At 43.6% G+C, this 17,941-nt stretch overlaps 1 protein-coding gene across 6 annotated transcripts in view; it reads left to right on the top strand.

Annotated features, from left to right (window-relative positions):
• Nucleotides 1–17,941, top strand: part of ACSL1 (acyl-CoA synthetase long chain family member 1) — an 877,045-nt gene that overhangs the window by 662,905 nt on the left and 196,199 nt on the right. For all 6 annotated transcript variants that reach the window (XM_069631504.1, XM_069631500.1, XM_069631503.1 and 3 more), the window contains one exon: nt 13,110–13,182. In XM_069631504.1, the coding sequence (XP_069487605.1) occupies nt 13,110–13,182 (73 nt within the window). The remainder of the gene's footprint in view (nt 1–13,109; nt 13,183–17,941) is intronic.

Here is a 17,941-nt window from a genome sequence, read left to right as displayed (position 1 = left end):
GGGTGCTTACTGTTGGCCTCAGCTCGACGTCACGTGTCTTCACGAAGATGTCGGTGTGTATCCGTATTTGGACGACTGGCTTATACGCAGCCCTTGTCCGTTGAAAGCAGCGGGCATGCTTCAGTCTCTCCTTCAGTTCCTGTTCCATCTTGGGCTGTCGGTGAACTGGCGGAAATCTTCCATGACGGTCTCGCAGGACTTGATTTTCCCGGGTTTTCGCTGGAACACGATAGACTGCAGAGTGTACCTGACCGGGGACAGGATGGCGGATCTGTTAGCCACGTGTCAGATGTTTGCGCAGTCGGAGAGCATGTTAGCCTGGTGGTCCCAGAGGCTTCTGGGCCTCATGGTCTCGTGCGTGTTGGCTCTTCCTCTTGCTAGTCTCAAGATGAGGCGGACCCAGAAGGCTCTTCGGAGTTCTTTGCGTCAGGATGTGGACCCGGATTCCAAGCTGATGATGATTCCGGCTTCCATGAGAGTGGACCTGGAGTGGTGGTCATCTCACAGCATCCTGTTGGTGGGTGCGGGGTTTCAGGACCCAGCCCCTACGGTGACTATCACAATGGACTCCTCCCTCCTGGGGTGGGGTGCAACGTTATATCCTCTTCAGTTCTCGGATCTCTGGTCGCCTCAGGACAAGCTCCTTCACATAAATCATTTAGAGCTTCTGGCGATCTTCCTAGCGATCAGGGCGTTCAGACCAATCGTAGCCAACAAGGTGGTCTGCATGCGCACGGACAATGTGTTGTCGATGTATTACATCAACAAGCAAGGGGGAACCAAGTCTCCCCCTCTCGTGGACCTGTCCATCCAGATTTGGGAGTGGGCTGTGCTTCATGGTGTTTGGCTGCTTGCAGTGCACATCCCGGGCCAGCTTAATGCCACAGCGGATGCCCTCAGCCGGTGGACAGTGGTCAGCTACGAGTGGGATTTGAAGGCAGAGGTCCTCTCATGGATTTTCTTGCATTGGGGCACACCAGAGGTGGACCTCTTCACTACGGCGGTAAACAAGAAGCTTCCTCAGTATGCCTCCAGAGGGGGGCTGGGAGCCTCCTCTCTGGGGGATTCTCTCAAGATTCCATGGCACAGCATGAGTGCTTACGCCTTCCCGCCTTTGCCTCTAGTCCATCGAGCAATTGGGAAGCTGAAGAACTCTGTGAACTGTTCCCTTCTACACATAGCCCCGTGGTGGCCAGCCAGGTTTTGGTTCTCAGAACTTCAACACCTGTCGGTGTATCTGCCGATCAGGTTACCAGTGAACCCTGATCATCTTCATCAGGGGTAACAGCAGATGTGGTGCCCCTCCCCACAATCGCTCAGCTTGGCGGAATGGTGCCAGAGTTCAAGTCTTTAGAACATCTTAACTTGTCTGTGGATAACGTGCGTATTATCCAGGCAGCCAGGAAACCCTCAACTAGATCACAATACAGAAGTAAATGGCTCAGGTTCTGTCATTGGTGTTTGGGAAAACAGTTGGACCCAAGGGGGGGCTACGATTCACACGGTGCTGTCCTTCGTATCCTTCCTAGCAGAGTCGGGTGTGCATGTTCGGTCATGCTGAACTTGCCTTTCAGCGGTCTCTGCTTATCTTTCTACGGACCAATGTCCTTACTCTCTGTGTAATGCAGTGTTTAAGAGGCATTTTGCAGGCTTGACACGCCTCTACCCTCCATTTCGTAGTCCGCACCCGCCGTGGGATCTAAATGTAGTCCTGACGGCATTGTGCCATAAGCCTGCTGAACCAATGGCCATGGTGGACCTAAAGTACCTATACTGGAAAGTGTCCTTTTTGGTCGCCGTTACGTCAGCAAGGCGGGTGAGTGAGCTCCAGGCCTTGCCGGTGGAGCATCCCTTTTTGCTCTTTCACAAGGATAAGTTAGTCCTACGGACGAATGTTGCTTTCCTGCCGAAAGTGGTAACTGAATTCCATCTGAATCAGTCAATCTCCCTGCCGGTCTTTTTCCGAACCCTACCTCAGAGGCAGAAAGGGTTCTGCACTGTCTCGATGTCAGAAGGGGTCTTAAGTTCTATCTGGACAGAACTTCCGAGCTTAGGAGTTCTCAACGGTTTGTGACTTTTGGTAACCCTCCGGGTAAGCAGGCGTCTAAGGCGACTATTTCTCGGTGGATCGCCGCCTGCATTAGTCTTTCACCGCCCAAGGGCTGAAACCTCCGAAGGGTATTCATGCACACCTGGTGCGGGGCAAGGCAGCCATGGTTGCTTTTCAGAAATATGTCCCCTGGGAGTCCATCGATAGGGCAGCTACTTGGGCCTCCCCATCAGCTTTTTGTAAGTATTATTGTCTTGACATGAGCTCAAGAGCTGATGGTCAGTTTGGTCAGGCTGTGCTGAAGCTTTTCAGTAAGGGGTATTTCCATCCACCCGTAGTTCCTGTTAGGAGTGCTTGGGAATCTCCCATAAGTATGGAGGAAAGGGGACGGGACATAGGCGTATAACCAGGTTACTCACCGTAGTGACCACCTTACTCCTAGTCCATAGTCCCCTTTCTTCAATACGCCCGCCGTCCCCTCCTCTAATAAGGTTCCTCTGTTATTGCTAATAGGTCTCTGACCTGGCGATAGAAAAGCACTGATGGGCGATGCGCGGGGCAGAGCCAAGGTGGGCGGAGTTACGGCCGCGTGCTGGGCCACGCACAAGAAAGAGAGGCAGGCCAAATTTTTTTAAAATGTTTTTGGATGCTTTTTACAAAGTGATCCAGTCCCGTCCCACAGGACGGAAAGATGTCCCATAAGTACGGAGGAAAGGGGTCTATGGACTAGGAGTAAGGTGGTCACTACGGTGAGTAACCTGGTTATTCAGGATCATGGCTCACGGAAGTAAACATTCTATTTACAGGTTTGACTTTTGATTTCAATAATATGGGTAACCATTTCTCCTGCCCTTTTATCTTTTAAAAAAGGAGTTGGCCACGGGCTACAAATATCAGGGCTAATTGCAAGTTTGTTCCGTACCTGATTCGTGATCATATTACATAGGCCGGGATTCCACCTAATCGAGGTCATGGGAAGTTCTTCAATATGAGTAAGTAAGCAATTTATCTTATGGTAATGGCAAGGTCTTTCCAAATATAAATATATCGGAGCATGATCGCCAGATGTAATTTGATGGATAAAGGCTGGAGCAGTTAAGTGTATCAACATATTAGAGAGAGCAAAAAATCAATCGTCGAGGCTGAGGTCCCTCGACTCTTTGTTTGTTGCAATCCTAATTCAGATTTGCTCACAAATGCTATGTCCCATGCTTTAAAATAAGAAATCCATTTCGAGCCCCGTTCATGTGCTAAGCTCTTTCCTAGGGGTTGTTTGTGTAGCATTTCTTCATTCAAGTTTATACACATCGGTTTAAAGTCACACGCAATGATAATATTACAAAAGGGCGTCTTAATAAGGATGCTTTCTAGGTATGTATCCAGATCATTAAACATGTCCTCGAACAGTAATTTGAGGGGATTCCAATACAATGTGATCATGATTATAGGGTCCATGAGTTCTTCATATACATCAAGTGCAATTGCCAGCACATTTGTTGAGGAATACAGCATAAGGGATTTAGATTTGATTCTTTTATTAATTGCTATCGCAAGTCCTCCCATCGGGTGTCCTCATTTTCCCCTATGTGCATGACTGCAAAATGTGCTAAAACCCTCTTTAGTGAGAAATGAAGTCAGCCAACCCTGCATCATCAAATGGCCACAGGAGTTCCATGTGAAAATATCCAGACCTGGTTTACTTACTTGGTAGGTGTAATTTTTCTTGTTTTTGGACAAAGTAATTCAATGGAGTAAAGGTTCCACCCATGCCAAGTTATCTTTACCTGCTACCATTGCAAGCAACTGAGATATATAATTTTGCTCCACTGATGTGCCATCCATTGCGCCACGAGAGGTAAGCTCCCTATTTTCAACTACCTGCTTCTGCAAGAACTCATCTACTGCCGTTTCACAGTTGAATGTGTGCATACAGAAGCCCATATCCCTTAGGTCGGATCTAAATCCCCATATGTTTTTCAAAACATTCATATTAGAAACCTAGCATAACATTCGATAATTATTCAAACGTGCAGGGGAAATGCGATTAAAATCCCTTGTGGTAAGCAGAAATAAGGAAGGTATGCGAGCAATTATCTCCAAAAAAATATTTTCGATTAATTCGTGCACCTCGTAGAATATAAAGGCTTCCTTCTAAACCAATGATGATAAACTCTGGTAGAGAAAGCACAAGTTCCTTACTCCAAGGTTCAGAATGGGGTGGCGAAATTAAAGTTGTAGTTGAACCTTCTACTGAGTTGCTCAGGCCAGACATCCATCTCCCCTTCGTAGATGAAAGACTTGGGGTCGTTACACTGAATAAGGGAGTGCATGGGATAGAATTTGCATCGTTAATCGCCACTGCTTGCAGCGTGGGTTGTTCCTCTCTTTAAGTATAGTTCCTTAGCAAGTATTTGCGATGAAAGTACCCCACTTTCAACCACTGAATTTAGGGTATGTATAATGCTAACGTGGCTCATAGCGTTCAGCTCACAGCCAACCGTTTTGCTTTCAAAATTCGGACCCAGCGGAATTCTACATGATGGATTGAGACCCAAACTTGCTGGATTTGGATGGATACCGTTTACTGCACCATTTTGTACTATAATTGGGTGGCTATTTGTCATGCTGGGTACAACATTGCCCCCTTCAACATGAGTAAGATCTCTGCATTTGCCCAGGCCACTAATTATAACACAATCCTTTTTTGTGGAACATTGGGATGGTTTCAGACCACTGGACACGGTGCTACAAACCTCGGCATAGGAGGCTCCAACACATACACCAATATCCTTAGGATCCTCCATTTCGTCCTCAGTATGTTTGCTGACTGTCACTACATCCTTAGGCTGCACTAGACCTTCTGCTTTGTTCACTAATTTATTGGTTGACTTTGTACCATACTAGGATAATAATTAGTGAAATCAGACTGTGTATTTTATGTCATTCATTATTAAAAGATTGAGACAGTTGCCTTACCTCGTGGCTGTGAATCCTTTCTTCCCAAATTTACATTACTCACTGAATCAGGAGGGAAAGGATGCCAGCACTCTCCACTGCTTTGCAATCAGACACATTTTTCTTGGTTTTTTTTTGAGGAAGAGGATGGAGAAGACTAGCGCGAATCTCCTCTGATAACACATCTACATCAATTACATCATCCTCTTGAGGTCGAGTCATCACCTTCATTACTTCAGAGTATGTAAGGTCCTCAGCTGCTGGTTTATTGGTATTTTTTTCAATGGTAATTTTTTCCTTTTCTGCGCTTTGCAGCGTGTTTAATAGCTGAGGTGAGTTTTTTTAGGCGTTGTGATTAATATAAGGTTTCATATTAGAATTCGACTCATTCCCCTCTTCTTGTGAAGCTTCTTAAATTATATTCACAAGAATAGAGGGACCATCAGCGGTTGGTGGAGCATGGGATGGCTGATGAGAAGTAGGCCGATAACCTGTAATTAAGTTCATCTTTGTCTCCCTAATATCTTGTTTGATAAGTTCGATATCATTCAGCCAATTAACAGAGGTTATGGCAAGACCAGGCTCCTCGTAGGATGACGTTAGTACGTGCGCAGGTTGTACGTCGGCAATGACACATTTTTGCTATAAATATTGTGTTCTTTCTACAAGTAAAGTGGGCTAGAAGATTGAGCGGTTGCTGATGTTTGTTCTACTCCCTGTTTTATGAACTTGTCATTAAATGGAGTCCCTTTGCCAAACTATTGAGTGGTCTCAATTATTTGATGCAGGAGTATGAATCTCCATCCCCATCTATCTCGAGGGTACTGCTACTCATCTTAAAGCACTGTTTGGAGATCATCCAGTCCACTAGCCCCAAGACACTCTTCAATTTTAGCCATCCTGCCGATGTCCTGAGACCTTCCTGGGCTGCTGAATCCCAATACCTGGGGTACCTCGACCACCTTGGAGTGAATCGTCTTACCATTGATGAATCTCGCTGGAACTTCGGTGGCATATGTGTGGACCTCCAGAAGCACAGATCCTCTCCTCATAGTCCCCTCACCAGAGCGCAGGACCGAGCAAAGAAGATTCCAACCAGTGGTGACCGTTAGCTCCTGGAGTTGATAAAAAGGCACCCAAACCACAAACCGGCCTGTGAGTAAGAAGAATTCTTTGCTGAAGAGTCAACGACTGTGCTCCAGGAGCCCATCCAGTGTCCCCCTTTGCCCCTCTTTTGTCACCACGACCAAGCACTAGGAGACCGGGTTTGCATCTTCACTCTCCAGGTATTGTGGGGCTCATGGTAAACTTACCTTTATCTATTGTGTCGCTCCTCTGTTTTGGGAATACTGTTTTTGCTGTTTGGGTATTCATCAAAATCCAGTCGTCCAGGCCTACCTGTTTGTGCCCCTACAGGAATGCTTCCCCAAAGCTCCTGTGTCTTTTCAAATAACGTGCTGCATACCTGTACTAAGATGTTTTTCATCAGAACTGTTGCATTCCTCTTGACTTTGGCATTGCTGGTTCCCCTACAGTGAATCTTCCAATCCTACTGGCTTTGTCAGTGCTAGTTTCCCTCCAAAACCTGAACTGAGGAAGTCTATTCTAGTTGGGGAAAGACTGCATAATCCTTATAAAGAACTGATGCAGTGCTGCTTACCTGTTAATGTTGCTTCTTTACATTCTTGCCTTGCCTATAACAATATTGCTGAGTTAATTCAAATAAGAAATAAGTACTTTTACTTGCCTGACTGAAGTCGCTATATGTGGTTGCAAGAGTACACTGTAAATTACTCGCCTGCTTTATTTCTTATAATCCTGATGTGCGTTTTATGTTATTAGTTAATACAGTATTTCCTTAGTAACTCATTGCCTCGTGTGTCATATATATATATATATATTACATGGACGCGTTAGCGTCCATGTAGTTATGGTTAAGTTGGTGTTTCCATAGGAAGAGCATTTTTTGGGTGGCTTATAACTTCGCTCCCTCTGGACGAATCCTCACCAAACTTTGCAAAAAAAGTATATGGCCCACTCTGAATTTTCTTGCAAAGTTTGGTGAGGATTCGTCCAGGGGGGGAAAAGTTATAGGGGGGTCCCAAAACTTGTGTTTTTTCTTATAGACATAATGGGAAAAAACTTTGCGCACGGCCACAGGCCAAACCGCAGGACGGATTTACACCAAATTTGCAGCAGGAGCGGGGGCGTGGTCCCGAAAGCGTGCTTTTGCAAATTTGGTGTAAATCCGTCCAGTATTTTTTATAAAATGACCAAAACGTAAGGCAAAAAAATTTGTGATATCTGTGTTCGCTTCGCGGACGGAATTCCCTGTTCGCTCCGCGGACAGCACCCCAATTGGCCCATGGCCTTGCGTCATGTCTGTGGACATGCGACGTGTTCGCTGATTGGACGGCGAGGGGCGTGGAGCGCGTCAAATTTTCTGTGGCGCCCGCCATCTTGTATTCGCCGTCGACCGCGTACAGCGCAGTGAAACGTGGATAAAAAATTGTATTTAGTGCCATGTGTTGGTGTGTAAGAGTGTTTGGGGAGGGTGGGGGAGTATGAGATAGGTTCAATGTTTTTTTTTTTATGTGCTAGACGTTTTTGTTGTGTTCGATTTGTCCACGGAGAACACGGCTGTTCTGACATTGTGTAAATAAACTAAATGGTGGGGTGTTTAGAGGACGGAGTATGTGTCATTTTTGTTCGCAAGGAAGGTAAAAATGAGCTATCAACACTCGCGGTGTACTTAATTGTTCGTAAATACACAAACTGGGGGTGTCCTCAGTACGTTGTCCGTATTGTAATCTGTCTAGTTGATTGTGTTCTAAGAACACTCGCAGTGTCCCGAAATGGTTGCAATTACACAAAATGGGGGTGTTCTGAGAACGTTGTTTGTATTGTTCGTTGTCAGGGTGAAAGTGTTTTAAGACCACTCCTTTTGTCCGCTAATAGTACAATTTCCTATGGGCGTCAACCGACTTTTTGTCCACTAAAGAAACAATACATCCGGCTGGTGTGCGCCGACATTATGTGATAATCCTATGACAGGCGCTATTGACCTGGCTGACTTGCTTTTGCGACACTAAATCATATATCCCGCCCCTAAGCCTGATATTATCAAAGCATTCATATTCCCCGCCTCTCTCCGTGACGTTACAGGGTGCGTCATCAAACGCGCCCAGTCCTCTCCAGTCCTAAGTGACTTTACACAGAACCCGGAAGACAACACATATTATGTCACAACGCAGCACGCCACAATTCGGAATATGAAACAGTGATTTAAAAGCAAAGAGCAAGATTGTAAATTTTGTAAAGTACATTTATTTGACATCAAGTGTTTAGAGAATATTCAGCAATTTGTCTTTGTTGTCGATCCGCAAAAGTTCATGTTGAGGCACGCGATGTTCTTTTGCGGTACAGAGGGTGTTAGATCAGCTTACAACTCAGTGCGCCACAATTCGCAATATGAAACTGTGGTTTAAAAGTAAACAGCAGGATTGTAGATTTGGTAAAGTACATTTATTTCACATGAAATGTTTAGTGAATATTCAGCGATTTGCTATTGTCTCTTTGCGGTAGATAGGCTGTTGGTTTATGATAAAAGCAGTAAATGGTCGCTCTGATAATCGGAAGGTTGCTCCAACAACGAGCCATTAGTCCACCCTATTGGTTGGTATGTTGTTTGTAGCCGCTAGTACTGCGTAAGGGCATATTGGTCATTGGCGATTGTCCCATAAAATGGTGAGGGTCATGAAGTTGCATATTTGAACCTGCACCTGGCAGTTAAAGACCCCATCCGCTGGAGTCTGTAAATCGTGACATAGGCAAAATGGGGCGACATACCTGTTTTAAAAAACATAAATTAGTCTCACCAGCCGATCTTCATTAAAAATCATCATTTTATTTATTAGGGCGTGAAACTATTTGCTATCGAAGATAGTGCGACGGAGTATGTTAATAATAAAATATTATTTTCCCATTCATATAGTGCTAAGAACCATAAGGTATCTAAGCGGTGCTTATTACCCACAGTGTGTGGTGCTCATTTATCGACCACGGAAGGATGAAAGGCTGAGTTTGGCCTTGCCGGGATTCGAACTTGCGTTAGCAAGCTGTGCACGGATGTCAAAGCGAGCGTTGTACTCGCTGTGCCACTTGACAGGCTACAGTGAAGTGGCACAGCGAGTAGAGCGCTTGACCGCCTATAGACCGGTTAAATTATTTCTATTAACCCACCCTGTGTCGTCTGCCTTTTTCAGAGCCCTCTAAACGACAGGGGATCAATTCGGCGGTGATAGTGCACGGTAGAAAACATTATGCCACTTTGAACGAACAAGTTCAACTTGAGTGGTCTTTAATGCTACGCTATTGTAATTATATTTGGTATAAAATAATCTAAAGGGTTGATTACAGTACAATTGCAAATTTCATTGTCTACGAGTAGTGCAGTCCCAAAATACGACTCTGCGTGTGCGAACGATCTTTCGCATAGTGATATAATATATAAAAGTGGTTTCGTTTCAGAAATGTCATCCTTTATTCTCTTACGTTTTAGCAACACTCCTTCAAGAGAAGTCTTTCATCACAATCTGTCTGTCAAGGTCAAAACACAATACAACCTTATAGTCTGCTTCTTGAGCCTCTCCGGGGCCCGAGAAAAAAATGGAAGCAGCTGACCTTCACTGTGGACGAGCATAAATTCTTCCTTTGCAACATTCTGTGTAAAGCCATCTGTGAGAAGTTGGTTTTTGCACGCCATGTTTGTATATTGTTTGCGTGATATTAAAAAAAGTTTGTTTAAGGGATGTTATGGTTCTAAGTACAGCCGAAAGACCCCTGAAAATCGCAAGTTATGGTAAGCTATGAAAAATAACTCGCGCCACCACCGTGCACTGCTAAGACTAACACCCAGGACATCAAAGATGACATCGCAAATGTCATTGATGAAATCACTGATGACATCACATGTGTATGTACTTTTCATGGAATTTGTGTACTAGGGATTTTTATTATAATGTTGCGAAAAAAGTGTCCAGGATATTGCAATAAATATCATACCGTTATTAGTGCTTTGAACGATGCATTGATATAAATAGCTTTGTATTATGGGATTCTATCTAGTATACTGAGCTACTAATGGAGAAACATAGCATTGTGTGCAGAGTACAAGATGAAAGTATAATATTTGTAATGTTAATATGTTGAATAATGAAATGATAATTGTCCTGAAATGTTCGAAAATTCACAAAATGGGGGTGTTCTGAGGACGTTATTTGTATTGTGTGATTGCTTAGCTGTATGCAATGAGGGAATGGCACAAGAGAGTAAAGTGGACGCCGTCCACGGACACCGCGGCTGTTCGTGGACAGGGCATGCTACATCCGGGTTTTTCCAGGAAATCCAACATGGAAAGAAGACTGTACGGATCAGCCAATCAGATGTCGAGGTTGTGGATTTGTGTTGAAAGACTGTGTGTGGTGAAGATGGTAGAAGTAGAGAAAGTCAGGGTGTTGGTGCTTGGAGATATCTTTGTGCATGGTTTACAACAGTACGCTCAATGCAGGCATGTTGCAAAGAACTTTGATGTGAAAGGAGTGGAGGGGGTGTGGAGCACTGTGCCTGATTGCAATGTACAGGGAATTGTACAAGTTTGTGAGGATATGGCCACGATGAACAGTCCGCATGTGGTAGTTTTGCACTATGGTGCTTTCCATTTGGGCAACGTCAGTGCCCCTACTTTGTTGGCTGATTTTGGAACGCTTGGTTCAAGCCGTAATGAAGATCCTTCCAAATGCGAAAGTAATTTTTTCTGCATTACTACCTAGGGCAATATAGGACAATAGTTATGTTTTTTGTCCTCAGCAAAACATTGCTAGGTGTCATCAACCGAGGCATGTGTGCCTTCATGCTTAGAGCTGGTATGTTCTTCTGTAATAATGAGAATATTGATGCCAGTAATGCTGTTAATTTTAAAGAAGATGGCATCTCTTTATCTTTTACGGGAAATGCCTTTCTATTTTGGAATGTAAGGGTTGCTTTGGAGAAGGTTATGTGAAGATTTTAGGAGTAAAGTAAGAAAAAAAAATAACAGGTGTCTGTCAAGCATCTGTAAAAAAAAAAAAAAAACGGCTCTTTTCAGAACCAACTTCAAAGGGGAAATGGGGCACACTATTTAAATTTACATTCACCACGCTCAGATTTTCGATATGTCTGCGGACATGGCGGTAGTCCGCGGACATGAAAATCACTACCAGGGGGTTAGTATGTTCTATGTTACATGTATATGAAGTCAGGGATATTATGGTTAAGTTGTGCTACTAAAAACCTATGAAATTCAGTGAAAAAACTTTGTTAAAGGGACGTTATGGTTGAGTTGCGCTACTAAAAACCTATGAAATTCAGTGAAAAAACTTAGTTAAAGGGACGTTATGGTTCAAAGTAAAACCGAAAAACCCTTGGAATTCGGCAGTTATGGTAAGATAAGCAACCATAACTCGCGCCACCGTGCACTGCTAACGCTAACACCCAGGACATCAAAGATGACATCACAAATGTCATTGATGACATCACTGATGACATCACATGTCTATGTACTTATCATGAAATATGTGTACAAGGATTCTTATTATAATGTTGCGAAACAAGTGTCAAGGATCATTGCAATAAATATCATACCCTAATTAGTACATTGAACGATGCATTGATATAAATAGCATTCTATTATGGGGTTCTATCTGGTATACTAAGCTACTCATACAGAAACATAACATTGTGTGCAGCGTACAAGATGAAGGTATAATATTCGTAATGTTAATATGTTGAACATTGAAATGATGATTGTTTTCTTAATAGATTTTTGTGTACTGTGAAATATGTAATACGTAGCTAATAAAACACATGTATTACATAATTTCATTACTATAGACAAAACACAAAGACACAAGAACAGATACCAATATGGGTATATACAGGTAAAGTGAAGTTAGCAAAAAAGCACAAGTAGTAGCAGAAACAATTCATAACTTAACTGATTATTTTCATGCAAATAAATGATTGCTCTGTTTCAAAGCTGCTATTTACCCTATGTATATGTATCACTTGATGTGATTGGACCCACAGGGAAAGTACAGCCATAAAAAAAAACAGAACTATCAGGAAGTGCTCATAAGTCTATTGATTATCTTTATGCACAAAAAGGATTGCTGTCTTTCAAGCTTGTCTTCCCGTTTGTATATGTTTTATATGATGTGACTGGACTCTAAGGGAATTACTGTAAGAACCTACTTGAAGGATACGTCTACAAATAAAATAACATTTTTAGTTTCTGACTGTTACTGAAGAAAACCATGTGTCATCTTTGTTGTCCTGGGTGTTAGTCTTAGCAGTGCACGGTGGTGGCGCGAGTTATGGTTGCTTAGCTTACCATAACTGGCGATTTTCAAGGGTTTTTCGGTTTTACTTGGAACCATAACGTCCCTTTAACTAAGTTTTTTCACCGAATTTCATAGGTTTTTAGTAGCGCAACTTAACCATAACGTCCCTTTAACAAAGTTTTTTCATTGAATATATATATATATATACATATATATATATATATATTTGATATTCTAACTATGTGTGCAAGTGTTGCTTTGGATCTATGTATGTTCTGATTTGCAGCTCGCATTCCTCCTCCTAAGATGCCACTCTACCAACCTTGGGTAGTAGAGGCCTATGTTGGATGTTGGGGCCCCAAAACCAACGGATAAGTCTTGTAGAGACCAATCCCAACTGGACTTTGGAAAAACTTACCTAACATATATTGTAAATGCAAAAAGAATATTGCTTATGTAAATGATTAATTTAATTTAATTGAATTTGGGCAACCCAGTTGTCATACAACAACTAGCTTGTGATAAAACCCACACAGAGTACACAGGACTTTCAGGCTATATCCGAATGTTTCAAGAAAGCCAAATCTTAACTACTGCTTTTGTTTAGCTGAAGTGCAGTTTTTAATTAGTATTCTGAAATGTTATCTCACTGAAGATACCATAGTAAAGAAATCGTACCCCTACTTTTCTCTTCTGAAATATGTGTTCTTTCACCTTTTCAATAGTTCTATGAAGGTTACGGACAGACTGAATGCACAGCTGGCTGCTCCCTTACGCTACCTGGAGACTGGACAGCTGGTAAGTATTTTACTCATAAATCCATCAATTGCTAAGAATTTCGACTGTAAATCAGATTGGCAAGTAGTCTTGCAGACTGCACAGTGATTTTATATTTTTCCCTCAAATGTGTGGCTGCGCAGATGTTCAAAGAATATGATCAATGAACTACAAAATAAAGGGGTACAAACCTCTTAAGTGATTTTATTTTACTGTGCTCATTATGTTACGTAGAAGATGCAGTTTTATGTTGAATATAATGAAGTTTGATTTCTTTCGTGTTGGAGTTACATGCTACAGACAAAATACATTTATACCATTCCTTTTATTCAGCATTGTAATGACTGACCTGTTGCTTGCTTTGGTTGGCTGGCTCCACATATCACTTGTATTATGTGATGTCCTTAATTCTTTCCCAGGGTTCATTCACGTCTCAATAAGCACAGGACTCCTATGTTTCATCCACCAGACCTCCAAAAGTGGGTCTACCACTTTGGTCCACCTTAGTCTCCCAAGGTCTATTGCTTGACCCACTGTAGTTGTAATGGTTCTGGTTGGTGGCAATGTACTTAAACATGGTGGCCGCACTTGCTGTGGGAATGTTGGCTTATAGAAACTTATTCCTACAGACTACCAAAATCCAGTCTGTTTTAAAAATTAATTATGCAGGCAACTGTTATTTCTTTGCCCTTTTGCGATAAGGTGGTCACCAGGAATTACTATTTTGGCTTTTTTCTTTACTTTAACTCCAGTCAGGAGGTCACAAAGGGATGTGTGGCTGCACCTGAAAAGGAGGGTGAGGTGTGGCTGTCTGGAGATGCCGCTTTAGTCCTGATCCCCTGGGCTTGTATGGGAAGGTTAGTGTGGTCTGGCCAACAATGATAGGCTGGCCACCAAATATTAAAATGGTTATAAGTGGGTTTTGGGGTTTATACTCTATCGCCGATAGACATATTCGCTAACAATCTGTACCAAGAGCTTTGTCAACTTGTGGGATTTGATCCATAAGGCTCCAGAGAGACAGGGGCCCGGAGGGGGACACTCTGCTGTAGCGTCTTTGCACTTTTGAAAACCTCTCTCCCGTGACCAGAAGGAACAATGGGCCTCATTCCAAGTCAGCGCTCTGGTAACGTGCTCGTATTCGCGCATACCAGCACTTTACAGGATCGCCCAACTACGGGTTTGTCGGTGGGGCACCTTGGCTTACTCCATCCAAACATAAAGGACGTTCCCGTATGGCTAAAGTTATGAGATGGTTTAGAAAGCTATCAGTACATGTTCAACTGGTAGCTAAAACAGAATAAATCATTCAGTTTGACATATGCATTATACCACCAGTCATACTAAACTTCAGTTGTGCCTATTGTTGGTAGCACATATCACAAAAAGCTCAACAAATATAGAAAAAAATATATATTTATTTATGGAAGTGAACATGAATATAGCCACTTGTTGACTTCATTAATGAGGACAATTTACACAAGTAGGTAAACATATAAAAACAAATCTTCAAATATATACAGAATACATTCCGTTTTTATGGAAAAGGAAGAAAGGGTAGAGGGGAGAAGAGTAAGTAGAGAAGAGGGGGAAAAAAACAGAAGCAATAAGTTTAACAGAAAACACTTGTTCTGATAGATGTCTTTATCTATCCATACAGTAATTTGAACTGAGTTGGACAAAAAGTAGAATCCAGAAGCTGGAGGTAAGCCAGATGCCCTAGCGGCAAACAAAGCCCTCATTACCAGCACCGGCCTTGCTGGTGACGGTAATCACAGCAAATCCCCTCATGGTGTCCTATGGAGTTCCATGAATTGGAATTTACTCTGTCCCTCTGGGACTCGTAATCCGGTGGCAATGCCGTCGGAGCTTATAGGTCAAAGTTTCGAATGAAAAGGATCGAAAACAAAAGGGTCGATTATTTATTTTTTTTTACAAATTTTGGGGGGGGGTAGAGGTACCCCACCAAAACCCCTTTTTTGTGGTAAAAACCACTTTTTTCCTATACGGAACCCCCCCAAAAAATAATTATATATAGAATGTGATCGTCTGGTCAAACTTTGGATTATGTTTTGCCTTTGTGCAGAGAGTCACTATTGGCTTTCTCTGCTGTTCTTGGGAGTGCATTCCGCTGGCCTGCTTTTCCCGGTTCCCTTGTGGATCTGGGGATTTGGTTTTCGTTTATGTATATATGTATGTATATATGTGTATCTGTATATATATATATTTTTTTTTTATTCAACCCTTTTGTTTTGAGCCTATTGACTCGACCCTACAGCATTCAATCGTTTTCGATTAGAACCTTTGACTGGACACCGCTGTCGGACCGAGTGCCGGAAGCAGAAACAGCCTCTGCCGGTATCCTGGCAGGTTTACCGCCAGGATACTGGCAAGGTTGTAATGAGGCTCAATGTCTGGTGCTCCTGTTTCTTCTTTTTTTATTAAACCATTTTATTGTTTTCAATTAGTAACATAACTGGCTAACATATGCCATTGCTTGGTTACATATCATCTGGGGAATGTCAGCACAATCAAAAGGACAGCAGCAGAGGTAAAAGGCAATGCGTAGCAGTTTCTCAGCTTATTGAGTGCAGGAAAGGGCAGAGGATAATGGTGCAACTCCTCCCGCCTGAGTTGTCCTTCACCGCACCCTCCCGCCCCATCTTCACAATTTATTGTATAACTTAATACCCAACAAACGTGGCAGTGCATAATAGGGCATATGTCCTCTTACGTTTGCAAGAATACCATGCAGTAGCAAAAGGAGACCACATAGGTAACATTTAGTACAACCAATATCCCCAACCGCTTACCTTGCCCATCCCCACCAGCCCCACACCTTCTGACATTTTTGGGGACAGCCCCTAGCATTATAAACCCGACTCTCTACGGATATGCATCTGTCAATTTCGGCCGACCAGCGACTGAGCCTTGGGCGGTCCGACAAACCCCATATTGCCGCAATGATTCTTTTAGCCAATCCCAATGTGACTGAGAACACTTTCTCTTGTTTAGTGAACCCTGTTTCTCCCCATATGCAAAGCAGTGCCAGCTTGGGATCGCAGAAGACTCAGGACCCCAGTAGTGTGGACAACCTGCCGAGACACTAGCGCCCCCCCCCCCCCTCCTCCCCAAATGTCTGGAATTGTGTGCACTCGCATAGTATATGGAAAAAGGTACCCCCGGCGACCCCACATCGGTGGCAGTTTTCGTGGTCTGTTGCACCCCAGCGGGCCATGGCAATTCTTGAGTAATATACCCAATGTAGTATTTTATACTGGATGATGCGGAGCCTGGCAGCTACCACGACGCAAGTGCCTCAAATAACACTTTTCTGGGTCTAATGGATAAACCTCTCTCTCCCATCCGAGTCGGGACAACTCCTGGGCCCCAAATGCTGCTAACATCTGGTATAATGTGGAAGTCACCTTACCAGCGATACGGTCAGGGAAAATGTTGGCTTCTATGGGTGAACACCTGGAAACCTCTGCCAAGTCAGGAAATTGGGACCTGATGCCATGTGCCAGATGTATATACCAGTAGCACTCATTCCCTGGTAGGGCAAATATTTCCCGCAAGGACTCAAACAGGGCTGTTGGGGAGATTTATCATTTGTAAGCTTCATCCCCTCTCCTAGTGAGGCCCACAGCCCTTTTTGCTGGACTTCTGGACCTCTATTTTAATACTGAATGAGTGGAGCTTTTTTCCACTCATTCTTGTGGGCTCTGTCTTTTGGAACTCTATTCTTTGTATTCTACCTGTACTATGGAGTCTGTCTGCGCCATAGCTCTTAAAAAGGCAACTGTGTTTTTACAACTGCAGCACACGGCTCCTCATGGGCAGTGTTTCTGGAGACCCTTAGGGTCCTCGTTTGAAATACTTTTTCCATATCCTCAAGTAACTACATTTCTTAAGGATAGAGAGATGCTTAGTATCTCTCCCAAACTCTCTAGTCTGAGAGATTGCCACACACACCACCTTCAGTGGAGTGCCAAATGGATACTTAGTATTTCCCTTCTCTCTGCAACTGTGACTTTTTAGTCACATAGACAATCACCCAGTTATGGCTGGTGGCAGTGGACTATTGTTTGTTTTATAATGCAGGCTATGTCCATTCTGGGAGGGGGAGGCCAGTGTGTTTTGCCTTTGGCAGGAACAATTGGGTATCCCCGCCTAGGCTCCAGAGTGTCTGGGCAGGCAGGAAGTGAGGGAGTCTGCCACCCCCCCTGTCCTTTATCTGCCTAGGTGCCTGAATAGGTCCAGCTCCCCTTTCTGTAAAATGCTGAGAGAAATTGCAGAGGAGTGTGGGCTGGAACTGGATAAAAGGCAGGGCTTCTGGAGTGTGAAGCAAGTCAACCACAGGAAACAGAAGTAACCAAAGAAGATGACCAGAGACACCTGCAGACCCTTTGCAAGACTGTGAAGTGAACACTGATGTCCTGACCCTGTTTTCTATGTGGCAGAGGAGCTCTGAAGAGGACCCCTTCCCTTTGGCTGGTGGGAACAACCAGTCCCATGACAAACTTTGAAACACGCCATCTGCCAAGGTCCTAGGAGCTTCCAGAGATACAGAACCCCAATAACGGGAGACCTGCTGCCCATTTCGAGTGAATCATTGTGGAAGAGCAGAATCCGTCCAAATAAGGACACTGCAGAGATCCGATCCAACTCTCCCAGACCCCCTCACCAGAGTGTGGGAATGCAGGAAGCGAAGAGGATTTACCAGCGATCCGTGTCTGTTGGTGGTGCTGCTGAAAAGGCGCCAAAACTGAAGTGAGCC

The sequence above is a fragment of the Ambystoma mexicanum genome, chromosome 6q (genome assembly GCF_040938575.1).
Source record: "Ambystoma mexicanum isolate Mex_15411 chromosome 6q, UKY_AmexF1_1, whole genome shotgun sequence".
Lineage (NCBI taxonomy): Eukaryota > Metazoa > Chordata > Amphibia > Caudata > Ambystomatidae > Ambystoma > Ambystoma mexicanum.
This window is presented reverse-complemented; position numbering and strand designations above follow the sequence as displayed.